The sequence below is a fragment of the Emys orbicularis genome, chromosome 4 (assembly GCF_028017835.1).
Source record: "Emys orbicularis isolate rEmyOrb1 chromosome 4, rEmyOrb1.hap1, whole genome shotgun sequence".
Taxonomy (NCBI): Eukaryota; Metazoa; Chordata; order Testudines; family Emydidae; genus Emys; species Emys orbicularis.
In genome coordinates this window covers 103,542,820-103,563,077 of record NC_088686.1, presented here as the reverse complement: position 1 = coordinate 103,563,077, position 20,258 = coordinate 103,542,820, and the positions used below count along the sequence as shown (strand labels likewise).

The following is a 20,258-nucleotide window of genomic DNA, read 5'->3' as shown; positions in this document are numbered from 1 at the left end:
ATGGGCTAAATTTTGGTCCCAGATACTGTACATGTGCACAACATGGACAGAAGTAAATGGGAAACTGCACAAATATACCTAAGAGCATAATTTGGCCTAGTGTTTTTCATTGCTACACTGGAATCAGTTTATTCACATGCTGTGAAATTTTTTTAAATATTTTCGCAATTCTATGTTATATACTAATTATCCACTTCCTTCCAAAAGGATGGGTTACAAAATCAGTATCGATCTCTTCTCCTATAACTACAAATTTTCTCCCCTGATGGTATAGAAATCCATAGTTCTTTAACAGCACACAGCCACACTACCCTGTTGTGCAGGACAGGAAGAAAAATGGTGTCTAGATGGAAAATGACGGGCCAAAATTTAGTTCTGCAGAATGTAAGTATATAATCCAGAATTTGGTCCCAGGCCAATACTCACGTGAGCCAACACAGTGAGGACATCTTCTGAAAGATGGCAACACAATTACTCCTAACAATATGCTGGGGCACAGGTTTATTATTATTACTAACTCATGGGGATGCTTGCCACATAGTGAATCACAACATTTCCTTCAGCACTTTTTTCCCTTGGAGGTCTCCCATCCAAGTACTCCTCAGACCTGACTTGCTTAGTATGAGATCTCATGAGATCACTGCCCAAGGTGGTATGGCATTAAAGTTTGAGAATAATTTTCACATCTGAGCCTCTTATAATGGTCAGAATCTGGGTCACCGTGAAAATTGCGTTTTAACATGTGGTTTGACTGAGCTCTTCGCTTGCCCTTTTCTCTTACAAGAATTTGCAGTGAAAAGACAGAGACACTTCCTTTGCCCGTAGATAAACCTCAGAAAATCCTGATGCACAAGTTGAATAGCATGAAAGCACTATATAAATGCTTCAGGAATCTGTTGATATTATAAATGTCTGCTGTTGTGCCCATATGTCTACTTATTTCCATACTAAAGACATTTACTGTATATATTTGCCACAAGGGAAAACTACTGTCTACAATTCAGCTATATTACTGGAAGTGCAGTACTGTATTTGTATGTGTCTGAATCTTACATTTCCAGGATATGTACAGATCCGCATTTTATAGCTCTTATCTTTGAAAGACTCCTCCAATCTGTGTTTCACCTCCCAGCCAATTAGTGAATATGCCTCATTAGGATCACTCTGTCTATATGGAACTTGCTACCGCCCGGGAGAAGATGCATTCTATGCACTGTTCTCAGCAAAGTTAATGATCTTTATGGCACAAGGGAGGGGGATACATCTTATAACTGAATGGAAAGGGTTGAGATGCAAATACAGCATTTCTTGTAAAGTAAATTAAGCTAACAACAAGGTAACAAATTGCTGTTAATATTAGATTAACTTGTTTGGAAAGATATGAAATCAGGAGAGCTGGATTGTCGATAGCCAAGTGTTCAATAAAGCTAATGTACCTCAGGAAAGTAAAGCATCCATCTGAAATACAAAGGTAAAAAAAAAAAAAGATTGGAGGGAGAGCCAGAACCAGCACAATTATACCAGCGTTAAAGATAAATTTAAAGGAGGCTCAAGTTTGCTTGTTTTCAACACTGACTTGTTTTTATTTCAAAATCAGACTGAGTCACTACCAGCCATTAGACCAGGAAAAAAACAAACAAAAACAAAACAAAACATCCAAGATTTTTTACATTAGGAATCTAGAGCCTAAATGCCACATTGATCTAAGAATAAGTAGGCAAATGGCAAATAGTTCAGAAGTTAAAGCAAGTTGCATGTGTTTTTCAGCAGCACCGTGCTGCAGTAATTCTGCTAGACTTTGAGTAAGAATCATGAAGACTCAAGCAGAGGGGTCATTGACAGTAGCATTCTGAATGCAGGGATTGAGGCAAAAGCTGAAATGTCAAACTTCATGCCAGTGGTCACTAAACAGATTAAGCAGCGGTTATCTTGAGCAGTAAAAAAGGCGAGCTGCTAATACTAAATGATTAGAGTCTAAAATGCCATTTACTCTGGTGTGATTCCTCAAATGAATATTTATACCAAGTGATGACTAACACACCATCAAAAGAATTTCATGTTCTGTTCATCAGAGTGTCAGTGATTATTCAACAGCAGGTCTGTGCTTCAGTACTTGTTTCTATTAAGCAAATTTGCAGTGTTCAGACAAAAAAATCATGATTGCATTTTCCTTCTGGGATTTTTTTAAGAAATCACATTCTATTCCATCATAAGAATGTGGGTCACGGCGGGTGGGCCTTATCCAATACATATATATGAAAGTGGTTATACAGGCACTGAGCAATTTCTCTCCTGTATTTTATATGAAACTGCTGGACATTTGCTGCACTGTATTCAAAAGGACAAACCACAATGCATGCAGCGCTTCTTTCTCATTTGCCCAGCAACTCACAGGCTGAATTTCTGCATGCAATACACAAATCTGGGCAAGACAGGAAAAAAAATAGAAATCATTCAGTCCAGGAAGCGTCTTATTAGGCATCCGGAATCAAATTTACAGTCAGTCACTTTGCAGGGGCACAATACTAATCCTGACTATCAAGCATTAAATCAACTATCCCTACATTTACTGGAGTGGTTAACCACAATTTTTAATGCAACTGACACCCGATAACATATACGATGTTATGCCCATGGTAGGGTATGGTAAGTCATTGGAAACCTTGATGATCAGAAATGTATTAACCTACAATTCCATTCCTGCAGCCCCATTGTCTCTTTTAAATGCAATTGCATCCAGCCTTCTAATAATGACATTAATACCACTTTGCAAACTATGACACCTTCCATCCAAGGACCTCGAAGTGCCTCACTAGCACTGTTGCATTAATCTACATTGCACCCTAATGACGTAGCCATTATCTGCATTTTAAGATGGGCCTAAGGAAAGTGAGACACAGGGGACTTGCCTAAGTTCTTAAAGGAAGTCAGTGGCAGCACTGGGAATAGGACCTGGCTCTCATGAATCACAGTCCTGGCTTTCACCACAAGAACATCTTTCCTTCACTAGGTGATAGGATTTCAGAATCTGGCACGCACACACAAATATATTTTGCCTCATCACTAATGTTGAAGTTTAGGACCTATCACGGTCAAGGATTTGTGAAAAAAATTAGAAGATGTAAGAGCACCCCATCAAGGAAAAGCAATCAAGAGTGTAACAGAGCAGAGTTCAGCCCTGTGTTTTTGGTGTTTACGATACCTGGAAAAATACCCTGGTGAGATGTGAAGCTTGGCTGAAGACAACATGCCAAAACTGAACTGACATACTTCTACCAGGAGGTGGCTTGATGAGGTCACAAGCGTTTCCCCCTTCTCCACCAATTGAACACTAACTACTTGGGGATTTTTTGGCAGGCATCTATCTGCAATGATGCCTACAAAAATCCTGACAATGGTTCAGCAGCTGGTGGGCTCTGTTTAAACAGACTAACTGGTATTGACTGATTGTTTCCTTGTGCTCCTGCCAGGTGTTTGTTGTTTCCACCTGTTGTCTCGTCTTAGACTTTGATCATAAACACCTCTGTGCAGGGACTGTCCTGTGTTTGTATAGCGCTTACAATGGGTCTCCAAAGGAACCCTAGGTGCTACCATTGCACAAGTAAATAAAATAATGTAAGCTATGCAGAAAGCAAGCCACCAGAATATATTTTTTTGCCATTTCCACGCTGGGTGGAAGTTTTCTAATGTTTGCAGAAGTGTTTGCAACAGCACATAACAGTTCATGTAATTGGAGATGATCCTTTCTACTGAGGCGTCCTCTCTCCAACAGTCCGAAAAGAGAGGCAGGCTGAAAAGGAGTGCTTGAAACTTCTTGCTCCCTAAGCCTACTTCACTCTTTTGGAGGGTTGTTGGTACAAGGACATCATGGAACATGCTATTCAAGACTGCCAGAGATGGTTTTCTCGGTTTCCATAGTTATTTTCCTCCCCCACTGGGACTGGAGAAGATAGAGCCAAGGAGACTAGAACTAGGGAAGGGAACAGAAAGGAGGCCAAAAGAAACAGAGAAGGGTGCTGTGGATGCATGATGACAATAGTTTTCTTTCATTAACCTTGAGAGTGATTTCTGCAAAGCAAAAAAAAAAAGTCATTAAGCTTTGTTAGCAAGTAGAGCTGGTTTCAGACAGCCCAGTCATGTCCACATTAAAGAGTGCCTCATTAGGAAAGCTACACAGTTATCTTCAATCAAGCCTTCCAAACCCCTTTATGTACTATTTTTTCATAATAGGATACTCGGAATTCTGAACACTGCTCCAGCTGAATTTGCACTCACCTTTTGTACAGCACCAAATCGTCTAGACTCAAGAAATCTGCTTCAGAACAACTAAAGGTCAGAGCCACTAAGGTCTACTGCTACGTATTGTCTTTGGTTCTTGCTTTTGGCCAATCTGGAAAGCGTACAGGAACAGGGCAGGATGAGAAACTGCTAATGCGTTTTTACCCATTCGGTGTATTTTTTGTGCCCTACCAAGGCAGAGAAACAAAATCTAATTTCGGCACTTCCCCTTAAACCAGGAAGCGAAGAGGTACTCAAAAAAGATTGCATGCTTAGCTTCAAACCTTCAAGAAAACTCAATTCTTTTATTAGAACTTGCTGACAGTCCCCAAGTACAGATGGTCTAATCTTTTCTTTCTAGTCCTACATATCCTACTTACGCCTATTAGCTTTTTTACCTACCATTGTGGAAAATGTTTTTATGTTTCTGTCCACTTTACTTCTAGCGCAGATCACTCTCCTGGCCAGCATCTTGCAATTTGTAACCATTTAGGCCAGTCCGTATTGCAGTTCAAGTCTCTCACTGTGTTTTTTTGGTTTACAATCTACATCAACCCTAAACCATTCATCAGTCTGTGGCCTATTTTTTCCAGGTCCTTTTGGATTTCATCTTTATCTGACATTAACCTGACTGCCATTCTCATGATTCCTGCTGATTTCCATTGGTTGTGCCCCGCACACTGTGCCACTGAACAAGATTACGCCAAAAATCCATCAGAGATATTACATATGCCAACTTCTTTCTCCATCTCCTTCTACCCTCTGACATCTCTTACTAAGTCACTTTAAAAATAAAAGATAAACCCCATTTTTTCTTTACATTAAGGAAAGAACTTCAGGAAAATTTAATCTGTGCCTAGACAGTTTTGAACAGTAGCAATGGCAAATTGTAATGTTTCTTCTATATCTTAAGGCTGTGTGAGCACTCCATCAGAACATGTGATTCAGTAGAAAAATGTTCTCGTGTGTCCAGAGAGAACTTTCTTCTTTCTGTTTGTGTGCCTATTGTTGAGGCTACATGAAACAAGAGCCATCCCAGATGCGCCTCTACAGAAAAGATAACTCAGATATTCTCAGCCTAAGGAAGCAGACAGGTGGTTCAATCACACAAAAGAAACCTGTCTATACAGACCACACAGCCATTTTATAATCCAATGTTCTTAAGAGCCACTTCTCTACAAGCTACTGGATAGATTTCTCCCTTCTATACTTTGCCCTAATACTTCAACTTCATTGTCAGTACGGCATATGAGTAATAATAGAACTGATTGGTGGCCAACGTGTCTAGGCAAATCTTTTAAAGATAATTTCTTCCAGTGAAAAGAAGGATAAAAATTAAGTTATATGATCTTGAAAGAGCATTTCTTAGACATCAAGAAGTAAGTATCAGTTCTCTAAAGAGATTCTTTAACTGGCACCAAAACACTTCTTTCAAACTTTAAATAAGCCTGACAGGGGAGCTAACAAAGCTGGTTTCCTATCCTCACTATGGGATAACACCCCTACCATCACAAATGTAATCATTTTAAACTATGGAAGGAAATCGTGGACATGCACATGCCAATTTTTTCCTTGAATTTAGAGCACGAAAGGTGGCAAAACGACAGTACTGGATATGGTAACCGATTTAAATCAAGAGAACAAATACAGTTTGGGTAGTGAAAAATGAAGACTCTCCTATACTGTCACAAGCAGCCTCAACCATGAGCTTATTTGATAGCCTCTAGTGCTAGGAAGGCTATTTAATCCATGCTCCCCCCTTCCCCCGATGAAATTGCTAAAAGGAACCAATTGGTATTAACTGGAGGAGTGACCTATTGAAAAGACTCCTGACAACCAAAAACAGAATGGAGACCAAACAACTCATTTCACATGGCCATCCTGATCCTGAAATATCTACCTCTGTGTTCAAGAGAAGGAATGCTCAAGATACACTATGAGGTATGTTAGCTTATTAGTGATATCTCAGTGCTTCTCTTACATCTCTGGTGTTCTGCTGTTATTTTTTTAGTTTGCTCAGCTTGAGTTCTGGATGTACTGTGAAACACAGTTAAAGAAAATAGATATGAGAGACCAAGATAAAACTGTACATAGTATTTGTAATGCAGAGGAAACAAGCAATACGAGATTCAAGATCAGTAGCCGGCTATTAATTCATGCTGGGAAAAAATTGAAACAAACAAAGAAAAGAAAAGCAGGGAGATATAGTACATAGAACTGAAGTAATTGTTTACCAGTGCTGGCTGCAATGTATAAAAATGGTGTTGGCTGTACGTAAAATTGGTGTGATCCCATACCCTGCACGTGAATTGTGTAACACTGACAATTGCCACAAAGAGTAGCCTGAATAGAATTTGGAGTTTTTTTTAATCAGTCTTTTTAAATGACCTAGATTAACTGGAATCTGACAGCTTGTTGTGTGGGAGGTCACAACAACTGGCAAATGACAAGCAAAAAGATCTGTAAAACAGGTGATGTGGGTTCAATACCAGGCTTCGTTTGAAGTCTCTGGCATCAGCTGTTTTGGTGCCTGACACTTGGAAAACTGATGCCCTGTATAAGAGAATTAAGCCATGCCAAAGCCCTGAAATGAATATTCTGATCAGTAACTGGCCACCTGTTGACAAGGCTAGATAGATTCTATTCATTAGGGTTCATACTGAAGAGATACTGTATTAGCTGGTCAATAGGGTTCTTGGTCATAACATTGCTCTGTCTGGACTGATGTGCTTTCACTTAAAGGAGGCCTGTGTCCACAGATACCATTCATGGTGAACAATTAAAGAAGTTGTTTACCACAGTCCTCATGGGGATTGACTAGTGATGCAGTAAAGATTCCCCAGCTATCACCCACACAGAGCTCATTTACGCCTTTTCTACACGACAGCAATTGTGGAGACTAAACGTGATGTGGTTGAAACTGAGAGGTTGAATTTCAGAGCAGCACTTCCTCCCCCAACTCTTGTCTGTTTTTGTAGTAGTTTAAACTCTTGCCCGTTATTTTATTTCATGAGCGTTCCAGGGATCTGTGTATTGTTTTAAAAAAATATATCTGGTCAGCATCAAATGCAGGAAACACAAGCCCCAACTGTATTACGAATAAACCACAACTTAAAATGACCAGGAAACATTCATAATTTTTAATTCACACCAGTAATAAAATTGCATTACATTTTTCATAAAATAAATGTTCCAGTTTATATACAGAAATCAGACTGTACAGAGCCCTCCCCCAGACCCCAAAAAACTCACAAACATACAGGCAATGCAGTGCTCAGCTAAGCAGGCACAACTGTACATCTAAATTTGTAACTGCTTTGTGTTGGGGGCGGGAAAAAAGTACTACAATGTATATAGTCCTTTCTGGACCAAGAATTAAAAAAATATTGCAGGCAAGCTGACAGACGCCCCTCACTGCTTGTGTGGCTGAACGTCCATCCCACAGTGCTTCAGCAAAGCAGGGATCGTTATTGAACTTGGGACTCAAAACTTCCGTTCAGCTGCCCTTCCTCATAGTCCATCTGACACAAGATCATGTTGTTCTTCAGGAAAAATTTGTCTCCCACACAAAATCTGAAATGTAAAAAAAAATAAAAAAAAAATAAAGTCACGCATGTCCAAATGTTAGTTGGCATTAACCAGGTGGCAGTACACCGAGGAAAAGATCAGAGGATTAAGTCTAGAGGTAGTGGGTGCCCAGATGGAAAGGAAAAGTTATCTTCATTATGAACTATACTTACCGGATTGGAATTTAGGGAGGCAGGATACAGTGGATAGGGCACTCGACTAGGAACCAGGCGACCTGAGTTCTATTTCTGGCCCTGCCACTGATCTCTAAGAGACTCAAGTCACTTCACCACCTTGTTTCCCTCTCCTACCTTTTGTTTGTGTTGTCTATTTAGACTGTAAGCTCTCTGGCACAGAGGCCCTCTCATACTATGCATTTGAACAGTGCCTAGCACAAGGGGCCCTGATCTCTGTTGAAGCCTATAGCTCAGGGGTCAGCAACCTTTCAGAAGTGGTGTGCCAAGTCTTCATTTATTCACTCTAAGGTTTGGCGTGCCAGTCATACATTTTAACGTTTTTAGAAGGTCTCTTTCTATAAGTCTATAATATATAACAAAACTATTGTTGTATATAAAGTAAATAAGGTTTTTAAAATGTTTAAGAAGCTTCATTTAAAATTAAATTAAAATGCAGAGCCCCCCGGACCGATGGCCAGGACCCGGGCACTGTGAGTGCCACTGAAAATCAGCTTGCGTGCCGCCTTCGGCACGTGTGCCATAGATTGCCTACCCCTGCTATAGATACTACTGTAATAATAATCCAACATGAAAAGTGATGGAATAGATCCCCAAATAGACATGAGCTTTCAGAATTCACTGAAACTGGGAAGCAAACCGGTTATGTTACACAAAATGTTTGAAATGTTCTATGGTATTCAAATTTCCAGGTGAGGCAGTGTTTACACTAATTTACAGGCACTAAATGGCTATTAAGTCCTTCCTCACCCGCTTATGTACAGTGCTGAACAATAAATAGAAGTTTCTTGATGGATGGCTAGACTCGGTTAACCTTTATCTTCATGGAATGGAGCGTGAAGTTCTCTGTCTACCATGTAAATTGTTCTGTTTGTATTAAAGTTGACAGAGAGAGACTTGTGGTATTTAACCATTTTATTTGATCATTAAGGTCAAAAAGGTTGCACACAATACCTGCAAGGTGCAGTTTGACAGCCACTTGGCTCCTCACACCTCCTGTTTGCTATAGATGTAAAAGTTAATCTAGAATTTTAGGATAATACACACAGTGCTCTTCACTGATCTCCCACTCAAGGGCAGAGTCTGACTTAGCACATGCTAAGTGCTTGACAACAAAGCAGGACATAGGTGAGACAGCCTCAGGGTACGTCTACACTTACCGGAGGGTCCGGCGGCAGGCAATCGATGTTCTGGGATCGATTTATCGCGTCTGGTTTAGACGCGATAAATCGATCCCGGAAGTGCTTGCCGTCGACGCCGGTACTCCAGCTCGGCGAGAGGAGTACGCGGCATCGACGGGGGAGCCTCCCTGCCGCGTCTGGACCCGCGGTAAGTTCGGACTAAGGTACTTCGAATTCAGCTACATTATTAACGTAGCTGAATTTGCGTACCTTAGTCCGAAGTGGGGGGATAGTGGGGACCAGGCCTCAGTGTCCTAAGCCAGTCCCACTACTTCAGGGCAGGTACAGGCAAAGCTGGTAGTGATGCAGACGGCCAGTTCTGAAAGACAGATATATATGGTGCACACATGTCCAGCCAGCTAGGAACTGGCAGATATTAACTTTAAAGAGGCAAAAACATTAGCTAGGAGTTCAGGGGAGAAATATAGGCCCTACACAACATGAAGCCCATGGAAGAGGACAACTTTTTCCTCAGCAGAGTCATGAAGCCTTGAAAACGTGCCCCTACTATGTAGGGTGACCAGATGTCCCGATTTTATAGGGACAGTCCCGATTTTTTGGTCTTTTTCTTATATTCTTATATATATTTCTTATATTTCTCCTATTAACCCCCTCCCCCCCCATTCCGATTTTTCACATTTGCTGTCTGGTCACCATACTACTATGCATGGTTGTACAAGGGAAATTCTCCAGTCCTGATCTGGAATATGTTCTCGGCCTGTGATAGTCAGTGGGTAGCTAGAGACTGAAAGCCTGCTATCAGACTGGATAGTCTGAATTATAAGAGTGTTCATTTGTATGGGACCTACCACATCCAAGTCTCTCCAGCACCTCATACAAGTTTTCCCTTAATGGATGCCTATAAGTCAGCTGATGCCTTGCTTAATTTGGCAAGTGGGTATAGCGAAAACCTGTGGCTTCCACAGTGCGCTTAATTAGTATGGTTCATTGTGTGATTTAGCTCAGCACCCAGAGTCTCCTCTCCTAGCCTGCACCTGAAGCCCTCTTTATAATAGTCTGAAATTCAGCTAGCTAACTTTTAACGTTGTATTCCAGAAAAGAAACAAAAGCTGCTTCTTTAAGAGGAGACTCCAGTTAAAGCAGCATTGCACATATTCTCCTGAAAGTCACAGCCTCATCAATGGATTTGCTGAATATACAAAGTCTATTAGCCAACATTTTCCAGACTGCAACTTAAGACACAGCTGCTGACTTTCTGCTACTTAATGTTACTTAAACTGTGACCATAAAACCCAAGGAGCAGGAGTACAAAACAATGTCACACCACCAGCACAAATGCAGCACAGTCAACAGCCGCCTCTTGCCAAATCTAGCTGGGGTCTAGAGCAGCCCTGGGAGAGCTGAAAAGTGATTCGTAGGGTGTGGTTGAGTGTAGTTCTTTTAAAATCAGGTGAAAACCAGGCATCGTGGGGTCCCATGTTTATCTCTCACAATGTGCTCAATTTACAAGACAAAGATGTTTTTCTCCAGCTGCCAGCCCTGAAAACTCAGCATGGACCCAGCAGGAAGTGGAGTTCTTTCCTTCTCATGCACAACTACCAATCAAGATTTACCAGGCCCGTGTCACACCCAAAGCGTTTTATGCCTGTGCAAACCCAGCAGTTTTCTGGAGGTTGATGTGCGAGGAAAAGGGAACCCAGCCTTCATTCACACCGTGAGTGCCGAACTGTTAGAAAAACCTATCTTACTAAGCGAGTTTCATCAGGAATCAGTGAGACACGAACATTGAACCCAGGATGCCATTTTTATAAAGTGACTTTCAGAATAGAACTCAACACAAGAAAAAGGCAGGTGAACTGCTTGAAACATCTTAGGATACTGATGTGTCAGCAGAGTACTGTGGTAAAAAGAAGATTTAGTAGTTAGACAACAGCTACTTACCCTTAAAAAATACAACATGAGTTAGGCCCAAGATACATTTTAGGAATCAGTGTTTTTGACGTGCATTGGAGACGATAGCTGATGGAAATATTTCGTACGTAACACTATTAAATAAAGTATTATTTTGCCTTTAAAAAAAAAAAAAAAAAAACCCCACTATGCTAAGAATGGAGCCTGGGACTCTGAAAAAAACATGGTAATACCAATGGATCCCAAAAAGCCTAACTGAGGACTTTGCCTGTGAGAGGCTGCTCACTATTATGAGTTTTGTCTCTGGGGAGGGAGGTGCTGAATTCCTGCCAGCGCAGTCACAAAATGGATAGGTCTGCCAATGCTTTCTGGATAGCAATAAGGTATATCAGAAGCATATTAAAGACAGAATTAAAAATAGGACTATGCACCAAAACCCTGGGAAATACAGTTTGTCTGCAAAAAAGTACGCTCCCTGTCCAGCACACCAACCACTAGATGTCACTATAACCTCAGTGGAATAAACCTATTAAACTGGGGACAGCTTGATTTATTGCAGCTGTCAGTATTAATAGGAAGGCATTCTACCCCCAAACAAATAATGCCAGCTTTGTGTTTGATACAGTGCCTTCAATTAAAGCCACCCAAACTACATACTGTGTGTCTGATTCTCCTCATACATGCACTGCTGGGAGTCAGGTGTAACTCCTCAGACTTCAACCAAGTTATACGGATATAAAACAAGTGTGAGAGGAAAGTCCGTCCCTGTATTTTGATATGTTCTCACAAATCTAACATGAAAGCTAGAAAGGAGGTGTGAGCATATGTGTGTGTAAATATCACACACACAACTCCATATTGACTGAAATTCCAGAGTAATTGAATGTGATAATAACAGGAGTACTTGTGGCACCTTAGAGACTAACAAATTTATTAGAGCATAAGCTTTCGTGGGCTACAACCCACTTCTTCGGATGATATGCATCCGAAGAAGTGGGTTGTAGCCCACGAAAGCTTATGCTCTAATAAATTTGTTAGTCTCTAAGGTGCCACAAGTACTCCTGTTATTTTTGCGGATACAGACTAACACGGCTGCTACTCTGAAACCTGTCATTGAATGTGATGTATCTTATTTTTAAGTGAAATATCAGGTACGTTAACTTGGCTTTGAAGTAACGTGCTTTTCTCCCATTGAGCTTACTCACTCTTCTTTTCCTCCTCTTTTACCACATGTCCCTTCATAAATAATAATTTGTGGTTCAACGGGCAGCCTAAGCAAGGAGGGGGAAGTTTTAAGAATGCATGTTTCAAAAAGGGAGACTATGCTGCATTTAATGCACTCAGCTTCCAAGAGGAGAACTCAATCTTCCGACAAGTGCACCAAAATCAAGCAAAAAGCATGCCCTAAAGTCTTTGCACGTGCGCACACACACACCCCCATTCAGTCTTTTATAGATACCAAATGAGTCAGGCTGAACCCATATGTCCTTTCATTGTATACATTGATATGCATTTCTCTCTGCATCTTCCAATCAGGTGTGGTACAGCCCCATTTAAAACTACCCCACAAGCAGGCCCTATTGCTTATGCAGCAAACTGAAGAGAGCACTTCGTAGTCTCCAAAAGGGCTTACCTAGAATACATTTCTCCTTCGTACCCTCCTCACTTCTGAGCCTGTCAGAAGTCTGATTTAAGTAACTGAGTTAGAAGTACTTGTGCAAGAGTGGGTCCTATCTCCATCTATGGGTGTTCAGCAAACAGGCTAGATGCTGAAAGATCTCAGAAGCTGTTCATTCAGTTGCATTACAACTATTTCAGAACAGCTGTCTGGTGCCTACTGTGCCTGGATCTGCAGTCCTTGCACCCCCCCCCCCCCCAACTCCCCTTGGCTCCACCAGACCCAATCCTCGAAAAGGTTGCAGGACAGACCCAGTCTATGTAGGCAACTAAAAGTAAGACAACCCAGCCAGTGCTAGCAGCTTCTCGGCCCCAGAGAGGTGGCAAAGATCAAGCGGATTTCCTTGGTCCATGGGCAAAAATAAAAAATAGTTTGTGGGTTTTTTTATTTCTGTAATAACCGTGTCCTCACCTCTGGTTGCAGAGTTGGCAGGCAAAGCAGTCCAAATGGTAAACATTATCTCTGGCCCTCATCACCATCTCAAAAGCAGGGATCAGTTTACTGCAGGCAGCGCAATTCCCGGTGGTACCAAAGAGCCTGCCAAAGAAGCACAATCATTAGAAGCCATTTTAATTAAATGGTGGAAGCACTAATTAAGTGTAATTAGCAGTATCAAATACTGTATTGCACCAATAAATAGGAGTTGCAGTATCTATTTCGCTGACCAACCAGTGTGCAGGAACTTGGGATAAAACTGCCTGGTGAGCAAATGCCGATTGTCGAGATGAAACTTCACTTGGCTTGTGAGCCTTGGGCTAATTTACTATCTAATGGAGAAAAGCATTAAAGACACTTTCAGTGCTATTTTGGGGCTCACACAATTTCAGTCAAAACAAAACTATTTGCAGGGTTTTTTCTCTGAACGTCTTGCTTCCTTCCCCACCCCACTGAGCACCCATTTGCTCTTCATTGTTGCCTAATGGAGGAATCCAAGCTGATGACAATGAGTGAAATGCAGAAGACTCACTAACTTTGCCAACTCCGGCAGGCAAAGCTGCCACTGGAGAAAAGTCTAACTTACCTCCTGTTTTAAAGGAACACATGCTTATCTAAAGACACTTGGCAATAATGTTTTACAAAGCCACTTTATAAATTTTGCTAAGACCTCCACCCTCCTCGACCTTCCTGGGAGGCTTCTTATACCAAGGCACAAACTGTACATTCAACAGTTCACTTCAGCTCCCCAGTCCTTGAGGACAGCCCTTCTGCACTGGAAGCTTTGCCACTTTTGTCATAGCTTTTGCTATCTCTCTTCCCAGATGTCTGCTGCTCTTACAGCTCCCACAGGGAGACTAACCAAGAGCTACGGCATCATCCCCCCAGCCCTTGGACAAGTCCCTGAAGACTCATGAGCCAGTGCCACTCCCTGGGGACAGGCACGACAGCACTTCTAAATTAGAGCTATAGGAACCAGTTGGGGATGCATGCAACGAACCAAAGATTTCAATCTTAAACTGCAAATAGTCACTTAGTTACTTTCTGTTTAAGAGAATGCATGTGATTTAATTGTTCTCAGGGCTATGTGGAAGGCACCTTCTTCCTGCTGATTGTTAGTTTGGCGTGCATGTAAACATGCACACGTGTGTACATCCCCCTAAACATATATGGGGCCTAAGGTCTGTTTCAATTCTTTGGAGTTGGATCTTGCTAATGCCAGTACTTACTGGTTCCACCAATACAAAAAGGCAAAAAAGCATAGAGACCCCCACTTGCAGCCTGGCAGAGGAACACCTATGTCTGATTTCTCAGCCTACAATTTGCTGAACAAATCAATGCTACTGATCACTGGACAGTAATCACTGAAGTGTGATAAGATCCTCAAGATAACCCTTCCGCTCTCAGGCTCCTGAGCTATCATGTTAGCTTGTTTTGGGCATATAAGAAGTCTTACTTCTTGTGTCAGATGTTAAAAGAGACACCCTTTACTTTTCTGTTATTCTTGGCTTGAAGGCCACTGGACTGTTTTCGGTGGGAGGAGACTAGACATTTGTGTCTGACACTTTACCAAAAAAAAAAAAAAAAGTCTATGGTACAATGGGCCAGATAAAAATAGTACCAGAGACACAGCAATGTAAGATCTAAATACTTTTGCCCTCAGACTTCACCACATTAGGGCTGGAAAGCCTGTACCGCAATAGACCGAGCAAAATGGCAAAGTTTAAATAAGTCTTACAAACAAACAAAGCAAATGGCAACATATTCAGCAAGGGCAGGATGGTGGCCTGCTCTTATGATAGCAGGCGAGCCAGCCCTTCACTTTCCTGCATGGGCTCCCTGCATCATGGATTAGTGCAGGAGAGAGAGAGAAGATCCTTCAGAGGGCTGCTGCTCCCAGTCCTACACTGGTGGTCAGGGACACTGCAAGAAAGGGCGTGTCTTATTATAGACCAGTAGCAGACTGGAGCAAGGGTGCTGGTGCCAGCAGTGGCGGCAGAAGCTCACAGTTCCCTCCCTGGAATGCTCCTGGGCCAGCATAGCTACAATGCCCCTCGTTCTGGATGGGGTGCCAATTTATAATATAGCCCCAAATTTGTATTTTCTGATTCATAGTCATTTTACTTGGCAAAACAGAAGTGTCTCTATCGCTCCTTGGTGTAACCGTCTTCCATCGTATAACTAGAACACCCTTAGTACAGTAGCAGCCGTCATTAGTTTCAATTTCTCTATTTGATAGAGAACTAGCAGATTAGGAGAACAATGACGTCTGCATTTTTAGAATATCCAAATCACAGCAAACGTTAAAAAAAAAAAATCACTTAAAAATAAAAAATAAAAATAAAACCCAAGCAAAGCAGCCCAATACATTAGGTAAGGAGAACAGTGGAAGTTAATCCTAAATTTGTTCTGTGCACGATGCCACTATTCTTGTGAGCGTAAAATATCCATTATTCATTAGCATCACAGTTGTGTGGAGCTCAATCTAGATTAAATAAAATAAAGCGGCCCCAGACAGAGTTATTTGCATTGTTAAAAAGGCAGTTTTCTTCACCCTTCAAATAGGATACTTCTCTACATGGAAATGATAGGGAAGTTTGGACAGATGTTCACTTAACTATTTAAACAGTTAAAGAAACATGAAGATTGTATTTGGCACTGGATTCACCTGTCTCTTTTCAGGGGTTGGGGGGTAAACCAAGTGTTAAATAGCTTTGAATGTTTGCATAAGAGCTGCAGTTTATGTTTTGTCCAGCTGAAATTATGTTGCCTTTTAATGTCTACATAAATGTAGCTCCCAGTTTTTCAGTGTGCTAATCTTGTTCTCTTCCATTAAGTTTCAGACAGCCCCCACCTCCCTTCCCTAACATATGAACATTTCACACACATTCTAGCACTTTCTAATTTTAATCACTTCTCAGGGAACGATTTAAAGCTCTATATAGTCACTAAAATTCTCAAGTATGCCTGACTTGTAGCTCAAAGTTCACAGACTTTTTGCTGTTGGAGGAAGTGCAGATTGAGGCAAAGAAGAGACGCATTCTTCAACTAAGAATTTGGTCTTTGTTTTTTGGCACGTCCAGCTGTCATGCTCCATACCTCCTCACTTGGAGATCACATGAGGAGCAGTTTGGGTTTTTGTTTTTTTAATTTTGGGGGAGAACTCCCTTTCACCATCAATACATCCCATGGTTTAGTTTAAAAAGAAGCCACAAAAAAGGAAACACATACTCCATCCTCTGGATGCATTCTCCATAGCAAATCCCATCTTGTCTGTCTGTCTGTGTCTCTCTCTCTCTCTCTCTCTCTCTCTCTCTCTCTCACACACACACACACACACACACACACACACACACGAAAGCTCAAGCATATCAGGGAAATTACCATAAGAGCCTCAATATTCTCACTGGCATGACGCCAGTGGGGGGGGAGGGGAAATGAGACAAGGAAGGTTTTTAACCTTTTTTTAAAACTCTCTTAAAAGTTAGAAGACAGCAATTTTTAAGTACAGATTTATTCTCTCTTATGTAACAGAAGGACCTCACCAGCTTGTAAATAAGCTTAGACTATGCAGATTTAAAATTTAACACAATTAAACTTTTACCCCGTGGTAGTAATTATGCTTAATGGCTCTTACTCTGAACTTAACCATGTCTATTGTCGTCAGCCAATCTGAAAGCAGGAATTTAGCCAAGGACAATTTTCTGTAGTTTATAGGCACACTAAAATCCAGCTATTCTATATTCCGATTAGCTGTTGATGTCATTGTGTATAGTAAAAATTAAAGCTAATTGGCACACAGGAGCAGCAGTGAATACGAATGAATTGAGGGGCAAGCGGGTAGCACTCTGTGGAAGTGCTATGTAACTGTTGGGAGGCTTCTTTTTATTTAAAGACTTCGCTGCTTGTAACAGTAATCTTCTGTACAACATTTTGGAATTCAGCAATGCTGTGAAGGTACTTTAAACTGACTAAATGTACAGTAGGGGCATAATTACCCAGAGTTTACCTTTTCTTTAGGGTATGAGTGAGGGGCTTATACTGGTGAGTATGTGAAAGGGAGGGACTTGTCTAAAAGTGACCATCTTCCCCATCATTTTAAACACATTCTATATTTCCAACTTACATTCATCACTCGTGAACGAACATTAGATTTGTACCCCTTCCATGAATCTTCCTTCTCGCCCCACTCACATTCATTTATGGTCTAAGCTATATGATAATCTGCACATCTGTTTCATTATCTCTAAACCTACAAACAATATCTACAAATGGATTTCTAAATACCTAGCAATACCAAGATTGCCCTCCATCCTGGTATTTGCAAACCAGCAGCAAGTCAGTCAGGGGCCAGAAAACTCTCCTATGAAAAGGGACTGAAAAGATTGGGGGCAGCTCACTTTAGAAAAGAGATGGTTAAGAGGGGATATAAGTGTATGTAAAGCACAGAATGGGATAGAGAAGGTACATTGGGAGCTTCCATTCTCCCCGCTGTATAATATGAGAAACAAGGAGGACATTCAGTGAAGTTAAAGGGGCGGCAAGTTCAAGTACACTTTTTCCACACAAAACATAATCAGATGGTGATAATTATTGTCACAGGACTGTTGAGGCCACAAATTTAGCAACATTCAAGAAGGGACTGGACATTTATATGGATACCAAGAATATCCAGAGTTATAATAGTTAACACAAGCAGATTTTAGAAGAGAGTAAACCTCATGCTTAAACCAATCACTAATTACTAGGGATTAAGTGGTTTCAGTATGAGGAGACCATTGCCTACCATGCTAACCAATATGGTCTCATTTTTAACTTGTACTCCTCTAGCTGCTCTGTAACCATCTGCTATTATGTTATATTTAGATTGTCATCTCTTTGGGGCAGAGACCATCTTTGTTCTTGCTTGTACAGCGCCTAGCACAACAGGGTCTATGATTAGGGCGCCTTGGCACTTCTACAATACAAGTGGTGATAATCGTTATAATAAAGTTCTTGCACCTTCCTCCGAAGTATCTCATGCTGCTGCTGTCTGAGACTGGATACTGGTTTAGATGCACCCTGGGTCTGATCCAGTGTGGAAGTTCCTATGTCCATTTCTCGTACCTTGAATTCATAGTCATGAGAAAGAGCCCTGTTCCTACCAGTTCAAAACCTTCCAGCAAGTTGGACTCAAACAACTTACACCAGTGTTTGTCAACTGCATGCGGCTGACACAGTTCGAACAATACACGTTTATTGTGAGCTGACAAAATACTGAGTATGCAAATAGCTGTAGAAAAAGCTTAACAGTCACTTAATATGATAAAAATGTAAAACCAATTCTAAAATGCAGAGTCAAGGCTGAAGGATGTCTCTAATCGGTCTTTGTGTGGGATACAGACGTAACCTACTTCTGTGTTCTTTCTCTTGGCTCCCACAAAAATGGCATACGGCAAAAATCAGATAGATATTCCCTCTCCCATAATCACTGCTTGGCATGTGGTAAATACCTGTTAGTGAGTGCACACTTCTGAATATAGCAGAGTCAATGCTACAGTGGAAAGTTGTGTCAATTGAAGGAAAGGAGACATATTTTGACATTAATGAAGTCGGTTAAGTTGTTCTTTCATGATGGTTTCTAGTTCAGTTCCAGAGAACGTACATTTTATGCCAGAGGGTTTATTACTCATGGATAGCTAAATAGAAGGAACTGAACCAGCATAGTATAAAAAGCTCTCTGCTTGGGTGGCCAACTAGCATGGAGACGACGGGGCATAAATTTCAGGATTCCTCAAGGCACACATCTTCAGTTGAACAATCCATATGAAAGGTATTTATTTTGGGTCTTTTGGTCCCTCCCTCCACATTTTAGAGAGCAAGAGATTTACACTTGGTATGAAGCTGTCCCACCTGGTGTCAGAATACAAGCATCATCTCCCTCAAGAGCTCCAATCTTCCTACAGTATAACTGCTCCAATTGACATTAAAACCAATCTTGGCTTTCACAGATGCTGTGTAAACTCACATATATGGAGCCAAGTTTTCTTAGGAGAGTTTAGAAATATTAATAGGAAAGTTGCAAGTTTGAAAGTGTTAGAGGCAGGTCAGTACATCAAAGCCTACAAGAATTAGTCCACCCCGCTAGAAGGTTTTAAAAAATAAAATTAAAATCAACTAACAAACCCAACTGCAATTTGTTATCCTGGAAAGTTCTGGTTTGTATACGTGAAAGGCCCTCATCTCAGCTACCACATAGGAAATAATCTTTGCTGTGACAATACAAAGTGTGACAATGTGGTTGAAATGCATCATCTTTTGCACATAAAGCATGGCATTTACTTTTTCATTGTCAATCTGTCTAGATACAAAACAGTTTAGAGGCAGGGAAATCCCATGCAGAATGCCTCAAAGCGGTTAAGAATAATAAAAGTCAGTTTAACAAACTCTAGACCATTATTAGGATCTTCAGTAAACCCAACTTTAAAACACAGTCCTTTCTGGTCATGCTGCATCTATTTATCATCTTTTTCACAGAAAATACATTTCTGGATATAAGCAGGTTGAATGTGTCCCTTTAATAACAGATCATTGCCTAATATATCTGCTGCTGATGCCCATATATGCTGTATATTTATTGAAAAAAAATAAATAGCACCCTCCTTGGAAGACTTCCCAGTTTATCAAGTTCTTTCTGTTGATTAATGCTCCTGAATGTAGTTTCAATGACACCGTTGACAGATTAGCTCAAGTTTTGCTAGTTTTGGCGCACACACTGGAACTTTCAAAGTTTGTGCTTGAAATGTGGAACTGTGGTTTGGCCATTTGATTTGGTGCCACCATCATTACTTACACGTGGAAGTCTATTGGAAGCGAAGCATTGCTGTGCATGCTCTCTGGCCAGACAGAACTATCACATATTTTTGAAAATCGAAGACTCACTTTTCTTAATCACTAATAAAAATACTGTACATTTACTGGATGCAATAACTTGCATCCAAAGGCATTGCTAAGCTCTTTACTCACAAACTGAAATATAAACTGTACGTGGTTATTACTGAGGCAGAACAAAGC

General features: G+C 41.0%; 1 protein-coding gene across 1 annotated transcript in view; it reads right to left on the bottom strand.

Annotated features, from left to right (window-relative positions):
• Nucleotides 1–7,745: 7,745 nt before the first annotated feature.
• The window catches only part of LMO1 (LIM domain only 1), a 35,533-nt gene continuing 23,020 nt past the window's right edge, over nucleotides 7,746–20,258 (bottom strand). Inside the window, exons 3-4 of the mRNA XM_065403881.1 lie at nucleotides 13,182–13,307; nucleotides 7,746–7,851 (exon numbers count right to left, since the gene is read on the bottom strand). Of these exons, the coding sequence (XP_065259953.1) occupies nucleotides 7,746–7,851; nucleotides 13,182–13,307 (232 nt within the window). The remainder of the gene's footprint in view (nucleotides 7,852–13,181; nucleotides 13,308–20,258) is intronic.